At 40.2% G+C, this 17,269-nt stretch overlaps 1 protein-coding gene across 1 annotated transcript in view; it reads left to right on the top strand.

Annotated features, from left to right (window-relative positions):
• LOC103658961 (RP9 pre-mRNA splicing factor) overlaps positions 1-12,809 on the top strand; it is a 23,100-nt gene extending 10,291 nt beyond the window's left edge. Inside the window, exons 2-6 of the mRNA XM_040644116.1 lie at positions 5,892-5,922; positions 7,042-7,171; positions 9,607-9,698; positions 11,402-11,463; positions 12,177-12,809. Of these exons, the coding sequence (XP_040500050.1) occupies positions 5,892-5,922; positions 7,042-7,171; positions 9,607-9,698; positions 11,402-11,463; positions 12,177-12,375 (514 nt within the window). The 3' untranslated portion in view covers positions 12,376-12,809. The remainder of the gene's footprint in view (positions 1-5,891; positions 5,923-7,041; positions 7,172-9,606; positions 9,699-11,401; positions 11,464-12,176) is intronic.
• Positions 12,810-17,269: the final 4,460 nt, after the last annotated feature.

Raw genomic sequence — 17,269 nt, forward strand, 5'->3', positions numbered from 1 at the left:
TTCCGCTATGAGCCTGCTTCTTCCTCTCCCACTCCCCCTGCTTGTGTTCCCTCTCTCGCTGGCTGTCTCTATCTCTGTTGAATAAATAAAAAAAAATAAATAAATAAAATCTTATAAGCCAAATGCAGTAAAAACTAGAGGCTCTGACGGCCAGGGTGAATGAGGCAGGAGAACGTATAGGAACGGGTTAGTGAATTGGAGGATGGGTTAATAGAGGAAAAAATGAAAATAGAAGATGGTCTTAAAAAAATCCACGCCCACGAATGTAGGTTACGGGAGATTACTGACTCAATGAAACGATCCAATGTTAGAATCATCGGCATCCCCGAGGGGGTGGAGAAAAACAGAGGTCTAGAAGAGATATTTGAACAAATTGTAGCTGAAAACTTCCCTAATCTAGCAAGGGAAACAAACATTCGTGTCCAAGAGGCAGAGAGGACCACTCCCAGGCTCAACCACGACAAACCTACACCACATCATGTCATAGTGCATTTCGCAAATATTAGATCCAAGGATACAGTATTGAAAGCGGCCAGGGCAAAGAAATTTCTCACGTACCAAGGCAAAGGCATCAGAATTACGTCAGACCTGTCTACACAGACCTGGAATGAGAGAAAGGGTTGGGGGAGCATATTTAAAGCTCTTTCAGAGAAAAACATGCAGCCAAGGATCCTTTATCCAGCAAGGCTGTCATTCAGAATTGATGGAGAAATAAAGACATTTCAGAATCGCCAGTCACTAACCAATTTTGTAACCACGAAACCAGCCCTACAGGAGATATTACGGGGGGTTCTATAAAAGTAAAAAGGCCCCAAGAGTGATACAGAACAGAAAGTCACAGCCAATACAAACAAAGACTTTACTGGCAACATGGCAACATTAAAATCATATCTCTCAGTAATCAGTCTTAATGTAAATGGTTTGAACCATCCCATAAAACGCCACAGGGTTGCAGATTGGATAAAAAGAAATGACCCATCCATTTGCTGTCTACAAGAGACTCATTTCGAACCCAAAGATGCATTCAGACTGAGAGTAAGGGGATGGAGTACCATCTTTCACGCAAATGGACCTCAAAAGAAAGCTGGGGTAGCAATTCTCATATCAGATAAATTGGATTTTAAACTACAGACTATAGTTAGAGATGCAGAAGGGCACTATATTATTCTTAAGGGAAGTATTCAACAAGTGGATATGACAATTATAAATATATATGCCCCCAACAGGGGAGCAGCAAGATACACAAGCCAACTCTTAACCAGAATAAAGAGACATATAGATAAAAATACATTAATAGTAGGGGACCTCAACACTCCACTATCAGAAATAGACAGAACACCCTGGCAAAAACTAAGCAAAGAATCAAAGGCTTTGAATGCCATACTCGACGAGTTGGACCTCATAGATATATATAGAACACTACACCCCAGAACCAAAGAATACTCATTCTATTCTAATGCCCATGGAACATTCTCAAGAATAGACCATGTTCTGGGACACAAAACAGGTCTCAACCGATACCAAAAGATTGAAATTATCCCCTGCATATTCTCAGACCACAACGCTCTGAAATTGGAACTCAACCACAAGGAAAAATTTGGAAGAAACTCAAACACTTGGAGACTAAGAACCATCCTGCTCAGGAATGACTCGATAAACCAGGAAATCAAAAATCAAATTAAACAATTTATGGAGACCAATGAGAATGAAAATACAACAGTCCAAAACCTATGGGATACTGCAAAGGCAGCCCTAGGGGGAAATACATAGCCATCCAAGCCTCACTCAAAAGAATAGAAAAATCTAAAATGCAGTTTTTATATTCTCACCTCAAGAAGCTGAAATAGCAACAGAGGAGGCCTAATCCACTCACGAGGAAGCACTTGACCAAGATTAGAGCAGAAATCAATGAGGCCTAATCCACTCACGAGGAAGCACTTGACCAAGATTAGAGCAGAAATCAATGAATTAGAAACCAGAAGTACAGTCTAAGCAATCTGGAAGAGATGGAATCCTTCCTGGAAACCTATAAACTACCAAGATTGAAACCGGAAGAAATTGATTCCTTAAACAGGCCAATTAATTATGAAGAAATTGAGTCAGTGATAAACAACCTTCCAAATAACAAAACTCCAGGCCCGGACGGTTTTCCTGGGGAATTCTACCAAACATTCAAAGAAGAAATAATACCTATTCTCCTAAAGCTATTTCAAAAAATAGAAACAGAAGGAAAGCTACCAAACTCATTCTATGAGGCCAATATTACCTTGATCCCCAAACCAGGCAAAGACCCCCTCAAAAAGGAGAATTACAGACCGATTTCCCTAATGAATATGGACGCCAAAATCCTCAACAAGATACTTGCTAATAGAATCCAACAGTACATTAAAAGGATTATCCATCACGATCAAGTGGGATTCATACCTGGGATGCAAGCGTGGTTCAATATTCGCAAATCAATCAGCGTGATACATCATATCAACAAGAAAAGACTCAGGAACCATATGATCCTCTCAATCGATGCCGAAAAAGCATTTGACAAAATACAGCATCCTTTCCTGATTAAAACCCTTCAGAGTGTAGGAATAGAAGGTACATTTCTCAATCTCATAAAAGCCATCTATGAAAAGCCTACTGCAAATATTATTCTCAATGGGGAAAAGCTGGAAGCCTTTCCCTTAAGATCAGGAACTCGACAAGGATGCCCACTCTCGCCACTATTATTCAACATAGTACTAGAAGTCCTTGCAACAGCAATCAGACGACAAAAAGGGATCAAAGGTATTCAAATTGGCAAAGAAGAAGTCAAAATGTCTCTCTTTGCAGATGACATGATACTCTATATGGAAAACCCAAAAGAAGCCACTCCCAAACTATTAGAAGTTATAGAGCAATTCAGTAACGTGGCGGGATACAAAATCAATGCTCAGAAATCAGTTGCATTTCTATACACGAATAACGAGACCGAAGAAAGAGAAATTAGGGAATCCATCCCATTTACAATAGCACCAAAAACCATACGTTACCTTGGAATTAACTTAACCAGAGACGTAAAGGACCTATATTCTAGAAACTATAAATCACTCTTGAAAGACATTGAGGAAGACATAAAAAGATGGAAAGATATTCCATGCTCATGGATTGGAAGAATTAACATAGTTAAAATGTCCATGCTACCCAGAGCAATCTACACTTTCAATGCTATCCCGATCAAAATACCGAGGACATTTTTCAAAGAACTGGAACAAATAGTCCTTAAATTTGTATGGAAACAGAAAAGGCCCCGAATCTCCAAGGAACTGTTGAAAAGGAAAAACAAAGCTGGGGGCATCACAATGCCGGATTTCGAGCTGTACTACAAAGCTGTGATCACAAAGACAGCATGGTACTGGCACAAAAACAGACACATAGACCAATGGAACAGAATAGAGAGCCCAGAAATGGACCCTCGGCTCTTTGGGCAACTAATATTTGATAAAGCAGGAAAAAACATCTGGTGGAAAAAAGACAGTCTCTTCAATAAATGGTGCTGGGAAAATTGGACAGCTACATGCAAAAGAATGAAACTTGACCACTCTCTCACACCATACACAAAAATAAACTCCAAATGGATGAAAGACCTCGATGTGAGACAGGAATCCATGAACATCCTAGAGGAGAACATAGGCAGCAACCTCTAGGACATCGGCCAAAGCAACCTTTTTCATGACACATCTCCAAAGGCAAGAGAAACAAAAGATAAAATGAACTTGTGGGACTTCATCAAGATAAAAAGCTTCTGCACAGCCAAGTAAACAGTCAAAAAAACTAGGAGGCACCCCACAGAATGGGAGAATATATTTGCAAATGACACTACAGATAAAAGACTGGTATCCAAGATCTACAAAGAACTTCTCAAACTCAATACACGAGAAACAAATAAACAAATCAAAAAATGGGCAGAAGATATGAACAGACACGTTTCCAATGAAGACATACAAATGGCTAACAGACACATGAAAAAATGTTCAAAATCATTAGCCATCAGGGAAATTCAAATCAAAACCACACTGAGATACCACCTTACGCCAGTTAGAATGGCAAAAATAGACAAGGCAAGAGACAACAATTGTTGGAGAGGATATGGAGAAAGGGGATCCCTCCTACATTGTTGGTGGGAATGCAAGTTGGTACAGCCACTCTGGAAAACAGTGTGGAGGTCCCTTAAAAAGTTAAAAATTGAGCTACCTTATGACCCAGCTGTTGCACTACTGGGTATTTACCCCAAAGATACAGATGTAGTGAAGAGAAGGGCCATATGCACCCCAATGTTCATAGCAGCAATGTCCACAATAGCCAAATCGTGGAAGGAACCGAGATGCCTTTCAACAGATGACTTGATTAAGAAGTTGTGGTCCATATATACAATGGAATATTACTCAGCCATCAAAAAGAACGAATTGTCAACATTTGCTGCAACATGGACAGCACTGGAGGAGATAATGCTAAGTGAAATAAGTCAAGCAGAGAAAGATAATTATATGATTTTTCTCATCTATGGAACATAAGAACTAGGAAGATCGGTAGGGGAAGAAAGGGATAAAGAAAGGGGGGTAATCAGAAGGGGGAATGAAGCATGAGAGACTATGGACTATGAGAAACAAACTGAGGGCCTCAGAGGGGAGGGTGGTGGGGGAATGGAATAGACTGGTGATGGGTAGTAAGGAGGGCACGTATTGCATGGTGCACTGGGTGTTAATAAGCAACTAATGAATCATCGAACTTTACATCGGAAACTGGGGATGTACTGTATGGTGACTAACATAATAAAAAAACATTAAAATAAAAATTAAAAAAAAACGCAATTTTAAACCAGCCCTCATTGCCCAGATACCCTCTCCCAGTAAAATGTTCTTTATAGAGGCATTGAAAAGACCTAAGATGTTCAGTTGTCCTGCTTGATTTCTCAGTTTCTTCTTTTTTACAGAGGGGACAACACTGGTTGTCCAGTGTGTTTGATTCCCAGTAGTGTGACAGCACTTAAAAACGAGCATTATTACACCTAAAAGTAATAGTGTCCTTTGTCAATTATATCTCAATTTAAAAAATAATTTTTAAAATGTACATGAGCATTTAATGATTTTTCTGGATTGGGAATCCAGAAGCTTTAGGGGCAGTTCCGGCAGAGTGATGGGAAGTGAAAATGAATTGGGAGCATAAGCATGATGTGTATATTCCCTTAGGAACCTTGGGAGGGGGGGATCTGAGAGCTCGAAGGGAAGGTACATTCCCACACATCATACATCCCCTTAGTCTAGCAGCATTGTTTACTGAATGCTGCCTGTCATCCAGGCACCGTGCAAGGGTCCTGGACCCCGAGTCGGCAAGGTCAGTACAGGCACAGAGGGCTGTCAGAGAGCTGAGGAACAGACGGCTCACCCTGCAGGCAGGGTGGGTGGGCAGGATTTGAACTAGGAGCTTCAGGGAAATGGGAGAAGAAGGCTCAAGGACAGATCACCTCCACTGCCATCCCCTGCAACAGGCCCTCCCCTCCAGCTTTGCTCTTAGCCCCCTGTGCTCCCCCCTGCCAAGGTAGAAAAGATTTCTCAACCTCCCCCCCCCCCCAAGGGGCCCTTCTCTTCTTCAACAATAAAATCACTGTGCTCAGACACCTAGTTAGTGCTTCAGTGAATTTCAGTTCTAGATCTCCACAGGATGTGGTGTGGCATCAGTTTATTTATATGGGCTCCCTGACTGCTGGGCATATTTTATTAACTGCTTTAGATATAGGATAGTTTTAAGGTTTTACTAAAAGTATCCTTTTTATTTTGGCCTGCCGTTGCTTTTTGCTCACTAAAATGTGTTATGTTCCTGTTAACATGATTGATGATATTTTTTCTTTTCCTTTCTAGTTATGAAAAACCTCCTCCTGGGCTTATCAAGGTCAGTGTGAAGTTTGTGCCTTTGGTTATCCTCTTAGACATGTTTGACTCAGTGCTCAGACTCAGGAACTTGTTATAAAAACCTGTTGCATAAGGTTTTGAACGTCCTTTTATGGTAACCCCGCTTCTCCCTGCAGATGCCAGTCGGTTCATACACTTTGGGCTTTCTGTGTCCAGCCTGTGCCTTTGTAGAAATGTAATCAGCCGTGTGTCTGTTCCCTAAGAAATGGTGGCAGGCCCACGTGTTCCTCAGCCATCAGTCCTCTTCTCCCTCCCTCTCTCTCTTGCTGTGGCTGCATCTTCTCACAGCTGTGCTCCGTCTCTGCCTTGCTGCTGGTTTCCTGAGTGTCATCAGCTCAGAGGACAGTAGTGTCTGAGGAGACTGGTAGGTCCTCTAGTCCAGCCCCTGGTGCAGGACACCCACCCCCCAGCAGCACCTGGCCCTAGAGTCCAGTCTCTGCGGGAGGGAGACCTAGAGGGCTCAGTGGAGGCCAGACAGCTTTCTACTTGCTCACCTTCAATGAAAAGAGACTGTTACAAAACCTTTCATTATAAATTTAATATTCATGGGAACTGAAAACAATCAGACATTAAAAAAAATAACACCTTAATTGTATAATGAAGTTATTTGGTAGTGAAAGCACACTTCATAAATACAGCAGGTGTGAGATTATAAAGCATGACAGTGGCCTCCAAGAGATAATCATCTTTTTTAATTTAACATGTTATTTTTATTATTTCAGGAAATCTTGCTTAATTCTATGCTTTGCTTCATTCCACAAGGCTTTTAAGGTACCAGAAAAGTTTGTGATCTGAATCTAATTTTTGTGATCTAGAATCAGGAATTGGAGCTCACGAATCATCCCTATGTGAACAATACTAGTAATATTTCTCTAAGAATAGCTATATCATCTTCATGATATAGTTCTTCTGGTACATTTATTTCTGGTTTTTCTGTCAGGTATAATTTGTCTTTCTTTCTAGTACTTGAGAGGGGAACTTAGGATGACATGGGCTTGTCAAACCCCTGCGAAAGCCAGGCAGTGCTGTGTTCTGAAGCAGGTGGGAGAGGATTCCATGCTTTTTTGCCATGTCGTGTACATGTTGTTTCCTTTTTTAGGAAGATGAGACTAAGCCAGAAGACTGTATACCAGATGTACCAGGGAACGAACATGCCAGGGAATTTCTGGCTCACGCACCAACGAAAGGACTTTGGATGCCCCTGGGGAAAGAAGTCAAAGTTATGCAGTGTGAGCATGGGAGGGTTGCAAGTAACAGTCCTCAATACACACAACTTATATACCATGATTTACAAAGCACGTTTACTTCTTTTTTTTAATTTGTTCTTACTGCAGGCCTGTTAAGTCAAGGCATAATCTGTGTTTTATAGTTAAGGAAGCTGACTTGCATGTGTGTTAGTGAGTGGTCTGAGGTAAGAGGGAGACCAGAGCTTTGACTCCAGGGCTTCTGACTCCAAGGCCAATGTTCATGTACAGGACCATAGCTGCCTTTGGAGTTCACTCTTCAGTAATATTCCAATAACAAAAAGGATATTCCATTGTAGAAATGCCATGAAGGACAGGGTCCCTTTGGGTCTTGCCTCGTCATTCACAGCCCCACCCCCCCATCAGTGGTGTTAAGATTTCATCCGTGTAACCTGAGAGGAGCTGTGGGCCCCAGAGGGTGGGTCCAGAACAGGTGTGTTATGCATGCACACCCCCACCCCACCACGGCCGCAACACCTTCATCCAGCTTAAGTGGTATTTGGTATTTGAAGAAAGGGTACTGCTGCCTTTTAAAGACATTTGTAGAAAGATTCTTCATGGACATAATTAAAGTAGCAGTTCCTAGTCCCTTTCCTCATTTGCCTCACCCTAAAGTTAACCATGTAAACCTCACTTAAGATTATTTTTGGGGGCACCTGGCTGGCTCAGTTGGAGGAGCAAATGACTCTTGATCTAGGGGTCGTGAGTTCGAGCCCCACATTGGGTGTACAGATTATTTAAATAAAACTTAAACTTTTTATCTCCATGTGTCTAATTAACAGGGTTGTATTCCTGCCTCTTGATTTTTCAGGTCTCTTATCTGTTGACTTCTTACTGTAGAAGATTTTCAGCTCTTTTTTTGTGCCTCCACCCCACCTCATACATACTCTATCTCCCATTTTCCCTCTACGTTATATCATAATTTAAATAAATCTTTTGTGTATATTTATGATTATTTTCATAATTGAATCATGTACTAAACCAATTACATTTCCTTTCATACATCCTGCATAATGTTTTGTTTGTCCTGTAATTAACAGTTGTCTTTTTGTTGTTCTTGTTTTTGCTTTTTTCTGTGCACTGATTTCTAATTCAACTTCTTCAGATGCTTGAGGTATTCCGTTAGTTTTTTTCCTCCTGAAGAGAGTTGTTCGCCGTGCTATCACCCAGGGACCTTCCTTCACCATTCACTCTTGTTTCCCTTAACGTCCCTCTTGTGTTTGATCTCATATTTGCCGTACCTTGGGTCTTTTTTGTTACATTCTCTTGCTGTGGTAGAGCACATTCTCCAGGAGCTGAGAAATGGGTTTATGGGAGATAAAATTTTCAAGACTGTATTTTTCTGGAAACATCTCTATTCTGTATTTTTAGTTTGCTACTTAGTTAGAATTGTTAAAAAAAAAAAAAAAAAACTTCCTTTAGAATTTTGAAGGCATTGCTACATTGCCTTTTCATTTGTAGAATTGCTGTTGATAAGTCCAAAGCAATGAAGATTCTGGATGCTTTGATGTAACCTGCTTTGTTGTTGTTGTCTTTTGTTTTTTATTCTTCCTTCTTAGAAGCTTGTGAGATCATCTTATTCCCAGTGTTCTGAAATTTCATAAATTGTTTCATTGATTATTTCCTCCCCTCTGTTTGCAATTCTATTATTCAGATGAAGGGCTTCTTAGATTGATTTTCTAATTCCTGATCTTTTCTCTCCTATTTTTGTTTTCTGCTCTCTAGAATATTTCATCAACATAGCTTCCAATCCTTCAATTAAGTTTTTTATTTCAATTCCAAAAGCTCTTTTTTCTTCTATGATTTTTTAATTCTTTAATTGTTGCAAAATGTTCTCTAAGGATGTTAATTTTTTCTTCTCCCTAATGTTATTTCTTCCAAATTGTTGTTTTCTATTTATTTTTTTCACCTTTCTTGTTTATGGTGGGCTTTCAGGTGACTTAACAGAAATATATTGTCTCACAGTTCTGGAGGCTATCAATCTGAAATCAGGGTGTGAGCAGGGTTGGCTCCTTCTGAGGACTTTGAGGGAAGAATCTGTCCCAGGCCTCTCGAAAGATCCCCTCTCACAATGAGGTCACATTCTGAGGTACAAGGGGTTAGGACAGTCAACATAATGGGGGGCGATGGGCAACACAGTTCAAGCCATTAACACACTTTTTTTAAAAATCACACTTTGATTTTTGCACAGGATTGCTTAGTAACTACTTGGCTTATTTCTAAAACCCAAGATCAAAGGATGCTTGAGGAAGCAATTGATTTCTGTTTTCTGGTGCTTACATGGTTCATCCACTAATTGCATTTGCTTTGGGAATTGAAATCTAATGAAGAATATCTTTAGTATGATCTACTGATACTTTATCTTGATTAAGTAAAACTGTATCATCTTACAGAAATATATCCTTTTTCTTTGTTTTTAGGTTGGCGTTGTAAACGGTATGGTCACCGAACAGGCGACAAAGAATGCCCTTTCTTTATCAAAGGCAACCAAAAGTTAGAACAGTTCAGAGTAGTAAGTAAAACCCAGAGTTTCAGTTTACATTTACCAGAGGTGGTGAATGTTAGTGACTCAGGCATTGACCAGTGAAATGGAGATTAACATGAAATACATTCCCAGGGCCTTTGGCCAAAGTATCTGGTATTAACTCTGTTAAACTGAATTTGTGACAAATTAGCTCATTAGCAAAAAATTAACTTTTATTAAAGTGTTATTTGCTTATGCCCTGGGAGCACTGATTTCTTTTTCTGAAAGACATTGTTTATATATTCAATCACTTTTTACTTATAGTAAAAAAAATCTTGTTTCATAACTAAAATCAGCATTCTAGTTCCCAGTCTTTGTGTAAATATTAAGTCTCTATTATAAACTAGATATGTATGTATAAATGATATATCCTCTTTGCCTGACAGTAAAATAGATGTCATTTTCCCACTTTATTTTCACCATCACCTCCCAGGGCTGTTAACTCATCATTCAGTCACTGTTTCTGTCAGTTTAATTATGCTGTTACCAGAGAGATTGGCATTATCACCATATGCCAGGACTTTAAGACATTTTAAAAATTGTACTTTCATTTTAAAAATTTTGACAAAATATTCTGGATAAATCAATGATACCTGGAATGGCAATTTTACAGTATCCAATTTACAGATAAACTGGTGATAACTCTTTAAAAAATGAACAAATTCATATATTTTTAATTCAGAAACCTAAATTCTAAGAATAGATCCTACAGCTATAATGAAAATCAATATATACAAATTTTTATGAATATATAAGGAATTATTCAGAATTCCATCTGTGACTCAAAAATATACTAAAGAAAATAGGAAACAACTTCAATGGCCAGCATAGCAACATAAGTACTGTAACACAGAAGTCATACAGCTTTTAAGAATTATGTTTTGGAAGAATGTGAAGTATCATGGGGAAATGTACATGAAAACATAAGGGAAAAAAACAGAATTACATATATAATTTTTTGTAAATTATGAATAATGAGTGGAAGAACCACACTAAGATGTTAGCAGTAGATATCTCTGGCTGGTAAGAATATAGGTATTTTTAACTTTTTTATCTTTAATATGTAAAATTTTTACTAAACATTTTTAAATATAATTCACATACCATAAAATTCAGTCTATGTGTAGTCATATTCTAAGTAAGTACTGTTAAATTATACAAATATTTTGAGAATATATTTGCTTTAACAAAATTGGCATGTTACAGGAAGGTTTTTCACAATTTTTTTAAGTCCAGTATTGCCTCTCTCCAGAGCGAATGCATTACGTAGCTTGATGAGGATACTGCCACAGTTCTTTCTGGGCACATACATATGTTTTTGTGCACCTATACATGAGTCATTCTTACATATCATTTTCTAACTTGCTTGTGTAATATCTCTTGATCATCTGTCCACACAGAACAAAGAAATTACCTCAGTATTTCAAACTTTGAGTAATATTTAATAATGATTCTGCCATGTTTGATATCCTTAAGAAGGCTATTCAAAACGTATAATTGGAAAATCTTTTTTTTGTAGCTTCCTTGAGTTTGAAATGATGGTGACCTTTAGCAAGGAATAGAATATGTTAAATATAAAATTACACCAAACAGGAAAAAAAAAACTGGTTTCAGTGAAATATGGATTTAATTTTTATTTAACCGATGGTCGATGGAGCCTAATGCAACCTTAACCTTTTTTCATTCTAAAGGCACATGAAGATCCCATGTATGACATCATACGAGAGAATAAAAGACATGAGAAGGATGTAAGGTGAGATGGTCCTGGTGATGATACCCTCTTAAAGTCTGAAATTATATAAAGTTGGAAACACCCGTGTCAGTATGAGATGAGTGGTTTGGTAACTATGGTACTTCAATTGTGAACTATTAGGAAGGCAGGAATCATCACGGGAAAGGCCAGTGGGTGGGGAATCGGCAGGCCAGCCTCATTCCACTTGGGTTAGCTTAAAGCAGTGGGCTTGGTCCCACTTGTTCACACCCTGATGGGGGATAACTTAGTTTATCTGTAAGGATCTGAGCTATTGTTAAAAATTATCCTTAGACATGAATAAAGATAGGGTGAAGGAAGCAGAGAGTTTGTTTTTCTCAAACTGGTTACACGGAGTTCTAATTGTTAAGGAGGTAGATTACCTAGTATGAACTTGAGCGGTTGTGGGTGGTTGGGGGGCGGTGATGAAGGAAAGGAGATATCTGTTTGAAGTTACATAGTAAGGACTGGAGAAACATGCAGAAATAGTTAGGACAGGAAAAGAATACAGAATGGCTTGTACACCGGTTACAGTCCTGTCAAAGAGGCACAGGTGTGGACAAGAATGGGGAAAACATGCAGAAATAAAAATCAGTATTGTCTTCAGTAAGGTAGTGGTTCATGATGTTTTTTACCCTCACTGCTGCTCTTATATCATTTTTATCTACCTTATTTTCGAATTAAATTTGGTTCTTTGGTTAATCCTCTATGTTTAGGATACAGCAGTTGAAACAGTTACTGGAGGATTCTACCTCCGATGAGGATGGGAGCAGCTCCAGTTCCTCAGCATGTAAAGAGAAACACAAGAAAAAGAAGAAGAAAGAAAAGCATAAGAAAAGGAAGAAAGAAAAGAAGAAGAAGAAGAAACGAAAGCATAAGTCTTCCAAGTCGAATGAGAGTTCAGACTCGGACTGACAACGACTTGACTCGTTCAACATTCTCTTCTCACAAATCAGACACTGTGGCCAAAGACCAGAGGATGTGGAATCGGGGAGGACTAGGAGAGAGCCGCCTAGAGAGCAGGGTATTTGGTGTCACGTGTGTGAATTCTCACCTGCCTTCCAGCAAAGATGTGACCCCAGGCGGGTGAGTTGTACTTTCCCAGGTGCTAGCTCTGGACAGCGGCTGATTTCAGGCCGGAGAGCTTTGTTCAGCGTCGTCCTCCCCTGATGCCTACAGTCTGTGATTCCTTCGAGCTGCCCCCGCCAGGGTGGCCGGACTGGGCATGAGTCTCTGAGGAAGCTCCAGGTGCTGCTGCAGCCTTCCCGTCCCCAGGGCGCTACTTAGTTCCCAGAGACTTCAGGTTTGACTTTTCTCTGTTGTCCAGGATAATAAAAGCTCATTATTTATTTTTTAAATGTATTTATTTTTTATTTCTGAATAATACATGCACGTGCTCCAAATTTAAAAGGTACACAAGGTTTACTCATGAAAATTCTTCCTTCTTCCTTTCTCCCCTAGCTACCCATATCCCTTCCCCAGTGGCTACCAGTTTTACCAGGTTCTTGTTTGGTCTTCCAAAAATATTTTATACAGCACAATAAATATAGGATTTTTTTTTGACTCAGAAAAATTTTAAGAATATAGGAGAATTATTATATGGGGTCAGCTACCCACCTCCCAAAATATATCCCTCACTTCCTTCATTTTCCTGTTGGTTAAACACAGCCCAACTGTGCTCCTCTCTCTTTTTGCCATAGCCCATCAGTGTGGTGCCTGCCGCTAAGGGTAAGTCTCGTTCTTTACTGAACCATATAGAGATAGATCATCCTCACAGGTGTCCCTCCCTCTTCAACAGAGGCTGTTTCTGTTTTCAGGGGCCCAATAACTCTTCTCCCATTTCCGTCCTCCTTCCCTCAGGGTCGAATTCTCCCCTCTTTAAAAAACAGTCAATCCAGTCCCAGAATGGACCCATCTCCTTCTCATCAATAATGCTCCCAGTCTTGGCCTTGAAGTAGTAGTGCCTGAGTAACACACTGGTACAGATTGGAATCAGCGGGCCAAGGTTTGTGTTTTCTGAAAATTCTAAGGCCAGTTAACTCCGGGGTCTTTTATATTTATCCTCGGCATCCTAGGTCAGCATGCAGAACATGGGCCATTTGTCCCCTCCTGTAGGTCTCAGTGTTTCCTATTCGTCTCAGAACTCTTCTAGAAATTTCTTACTGTCCTTCTGGAATCTTATTCATGATAAAAGTATTCTTAAACAATATGAAAGTCTGCATCAATGATTCTCAAATCTTGAGGCACCAATATCAACTATAGTGCTTGTTAAAACACAGATTCCTGTGCTCCCAGACTTCCAGAGTTTCTAATTCAGTAGGTTTGTGGTGAACCTGGGAATCTTCCTGACAAGTCCCCAAATGATGCTAACATTGTTGGTCTGAGAACCGCACTTGGAGAACCACTGCTCTGTATCTTTAGCCTCTTAATGGAGCCTTCCTCCACTTCCTGCTATAACTGGAAATCTGGCCATCTCGTCCAACCCTTGCAAGGTAACTGCTGTCCCTACTCCCTCATCTGGTTTTCTCTATGTTTTATTTCTGGCCTGATCCCAGAGTCCCATTACTTAAGCCTGTCATCTCCATTGACCTGTGGTGTTTTTGCCCTGCTTTCTCAGAAAAACCTCAAACTTCTTCTGCATCCATAACCAGACACTAGAGAAAAATCACAGGGCGCCTGGGTGGCTCAGTCAGTTGAGCAACCGACTCTTGGTTTCTGCTCAGGTCATGGTCTCAGGATCATGAGATCAAGCCCCGTATTGGGCTCCATGCTTGATGTGGAATCTTCTTGGGATTCTCTTTCCCTCTCCCTTTGCCCCTCTCCCCGCTTGTGTGCATGCACACACACTCACATGGTCTCTCTCTCTCTAAAAAAAATAAATAAATAAAATCTTTAAAAAGGAAAATCACACAGCCATATAGATTGGCATCCCCACAAATTCATCATCTCCAAATTCTACTGAGCCCATAAAGCTAATTAGCAAACCAAAAGTTAGTCATTTATTCAAATCCTCATTCTCAAACATCTCCCCTCAAGTGGAGCATCTTCCACTCCCATCCAGGAAGGCATTACAAACCCTCAGACCTCCCTTCACCAAGGCATCCTGCCAATCATTATAGTTGTCCTACACAGAATTCTAAAATGGCCCCAAGATTTCCCGCTAATCTCCAGGACTGTAAATATGAATTTTACTTTTGTGATTAGATTATTTTACAAGCACAAGGAAAGGGAATTTATCTGGATGTTCCTAATGAAATCAGAATAGCCAGAGTTTTTCTCTGGCTGGGAGCAATGTAGGAGCTGAGATTCTAGGCCTATGTAACAGTCCTTGTGCCATTGCTGACTTAAAGATGACAGGGCTACAAGGAGCTACAAGGTGAGGAATGCAGCAGACTCTAATTACTACAGCAAACCTGAATTAGAGGCCCCTGACCAATGCCAGCAAGGAAACGGTAAACTGTCCTACAGCCAAATGGAACTTGATTTTGCAAACCTCAACGACCTTGGATGCAGAATCTTTACCCAGAGCCCCCAGATAGCCCAACCCTGCTGACATCTGGATTTGGGTTTTGTGGGATACTAAGCAGAAAACCCAATTAAGCCTGCCCAGACTTACGATCTACAGAACTGTAAGATAATAAATCTTTGTTTTACGCCATTAAGTTTGTAGTAATTTGTTATGCAGCAATAGAAAACTAACACAATGGTTTAATCAGGTTTCTCTTCCTGTCGGGCCAGCCTCCACCTGTGCCCTGGACCCCGACTCTCAGCCAGCAGTGGAGGGCAGTGAAGAGCACTGGCTCTGGATCCTCACTGCCTGGTTCCAAAAACCAGCTGCACCATTCGTGAGCTATCAGATTGTGCAAGTTGCCTGACCTCTCTGTGCTGCCATTTCCTTGACAGATAATATTGACCTCATAGAATCATCGAGAATTAAGTGACTCAATAGTCGTTAAACATCTAGAACACAGTTTGGAACATTTAAATTGCTAAATGAACGTTAGTTGCTCCTGCTGCTACCTAGGCTATCATTATCTGTTCCTGCTTCCTCAGCGATCTTCCTCCTTTCATATCCCATTGCACTCCCGTCTGCAGACTCTTCCTTTGACTGCTCTGTTGCCACAGGCATTAAAAAACTTTTAAAATTATAAAAGTAGGGGCACCTAGCTGGCTCAGTCAGTAAAGCATGCGACTCTTGATCCCAGGGTTGTGAGCTTAAGCCCCCTGTTGGATGTGGAGCCTTCTTAAAAAAAATTTTGTTTCAGTAAAATTTTTAAAGTAATACATGATCATAAAAAGTTCCCAATTCAGAGCCATTACAGAGTAAAAAGTGAAAGGGAAAATCTACTTAAAATGGTTTTATATAGCCTTCAAGATCTTTTCAAAAAATACATTACCAGTTTTTTAAATTAGTTTTACATAACTGAGTAACTCTATGAATACTATTCTATGACTTCATCTCACTTACTATGTCTTGGCAGTCTTACTGCTTAGTACTACAAGCTTTAAATGGCCACAAAATCCTTGGTGGGAATGCGCTACTTAACCATTTAACCATTCTTCTTCGTGCAATTCAGTTCCTTCTGTGGAATGGTGATTTACGAGAAATACGTATTTGGTGGTTGTGGAGGGAGAATGTTTCCTGCCCTTCAAGGTCCCTCTAGCTGGACTAAGAATCAAACTGACATGAGACAGAATAACAAGAGAAAATGAAATATAGTTTCCTACGTATGAAATTCCAAAGACGGTGAAGCGATGAGATGCTTGTATGAGCTAAGGAGAGGAGTAAGGGACTGAGCAAGACGTTAGCAAGGAGGAGAGAGATGTTTGGAAAACAAAGGCTGCCCTATTACACAAATAAGTATCTTAGATAAAGAGGAATCTGTTAGTAGTGCTCTTCCTGGTACAGGCAGGCAGTTGAGGGGGAGGTAAAGAGCTTCTGAATCTGCCGGGTTTTGATTGCTTTAACTCAGAATAACATTCACGTCAAACTGACCCATCTGGGGCAGCCTGCCCTTGACCCCCTACATGGTCATTTACATGACCAAAATATATTTCTCATATACGTCTTTATCATATGGTCTTTTATCCACAGTTTCTGGTTCACAGCTCCCCAAAACACTTGGAATTTCATGACTGAGGAGAGCAATGGGAGCATTTTTTTTTTTAATATTTGGTCTCCTGTCCCCAGTTCCTAAAATCACTTCAGAGCCATAAAGGCAAAATGGGTGTTTTGTTACAACAAACCCCTATCCACTACAACTGGGTTTATGTTAATGAGGTGAATTTTAGAAAACACCTAAGGATGGGGACTGGTTGCCAGGGGTACCAACCATGTACAGCATCAGGAATTTTCAGTCCCATCCCCCTGATTTCAGGCGAGGGTAAAAGGGCCAGAGGTTAAATGAATCACCAATGGGAGATGATCTAATCAATCATGCCCATGTAACATGGAGGCTATAGTATGTTTGGAGAGCTTCCAGAGGGTAAACACGTGGAAGTCCTGAAAGAGTGGCACACCTGGACAGGGCATAGAAACTCCTCACCCTTCCCACATACTTTGCCCTAAGCATCTGTTCCATCAGGCTGTTTCTGAGTTACGTCCTTTTATAATAAACCAATAATCTAGTAAGTAAAATGTTTCTGTGTGTTCTCTGAGCTGCTCTAAACAAATTAATTGAACCCAAAGCAGGGGGCATTGGAACCTCCAACCTATAGTCTGTCAGAAGCACAGGTGAAAACCTGGGCTTTTGGGTGGCATTTGAAGAGGAGTGGGGCAATCTTGTAGGACTGAGCACCTTACCTGTGA

Source organism: Ursus maritimus, unplaced genomic scaffold, assembly GCF_017311325.1.
Source record: "Ursus maritimus isolate PB19 unplaced genomic scaffold, ASM1731132v1 scaffold_3, whole genome shotgun sequence".
In the NCBI taxonomy this organism is placed as follows: Eukaryota; Metazoa; Chordata; class Mammalia; order Carnivora; family Ursidae; genus Ursus; species Ursus maritimus.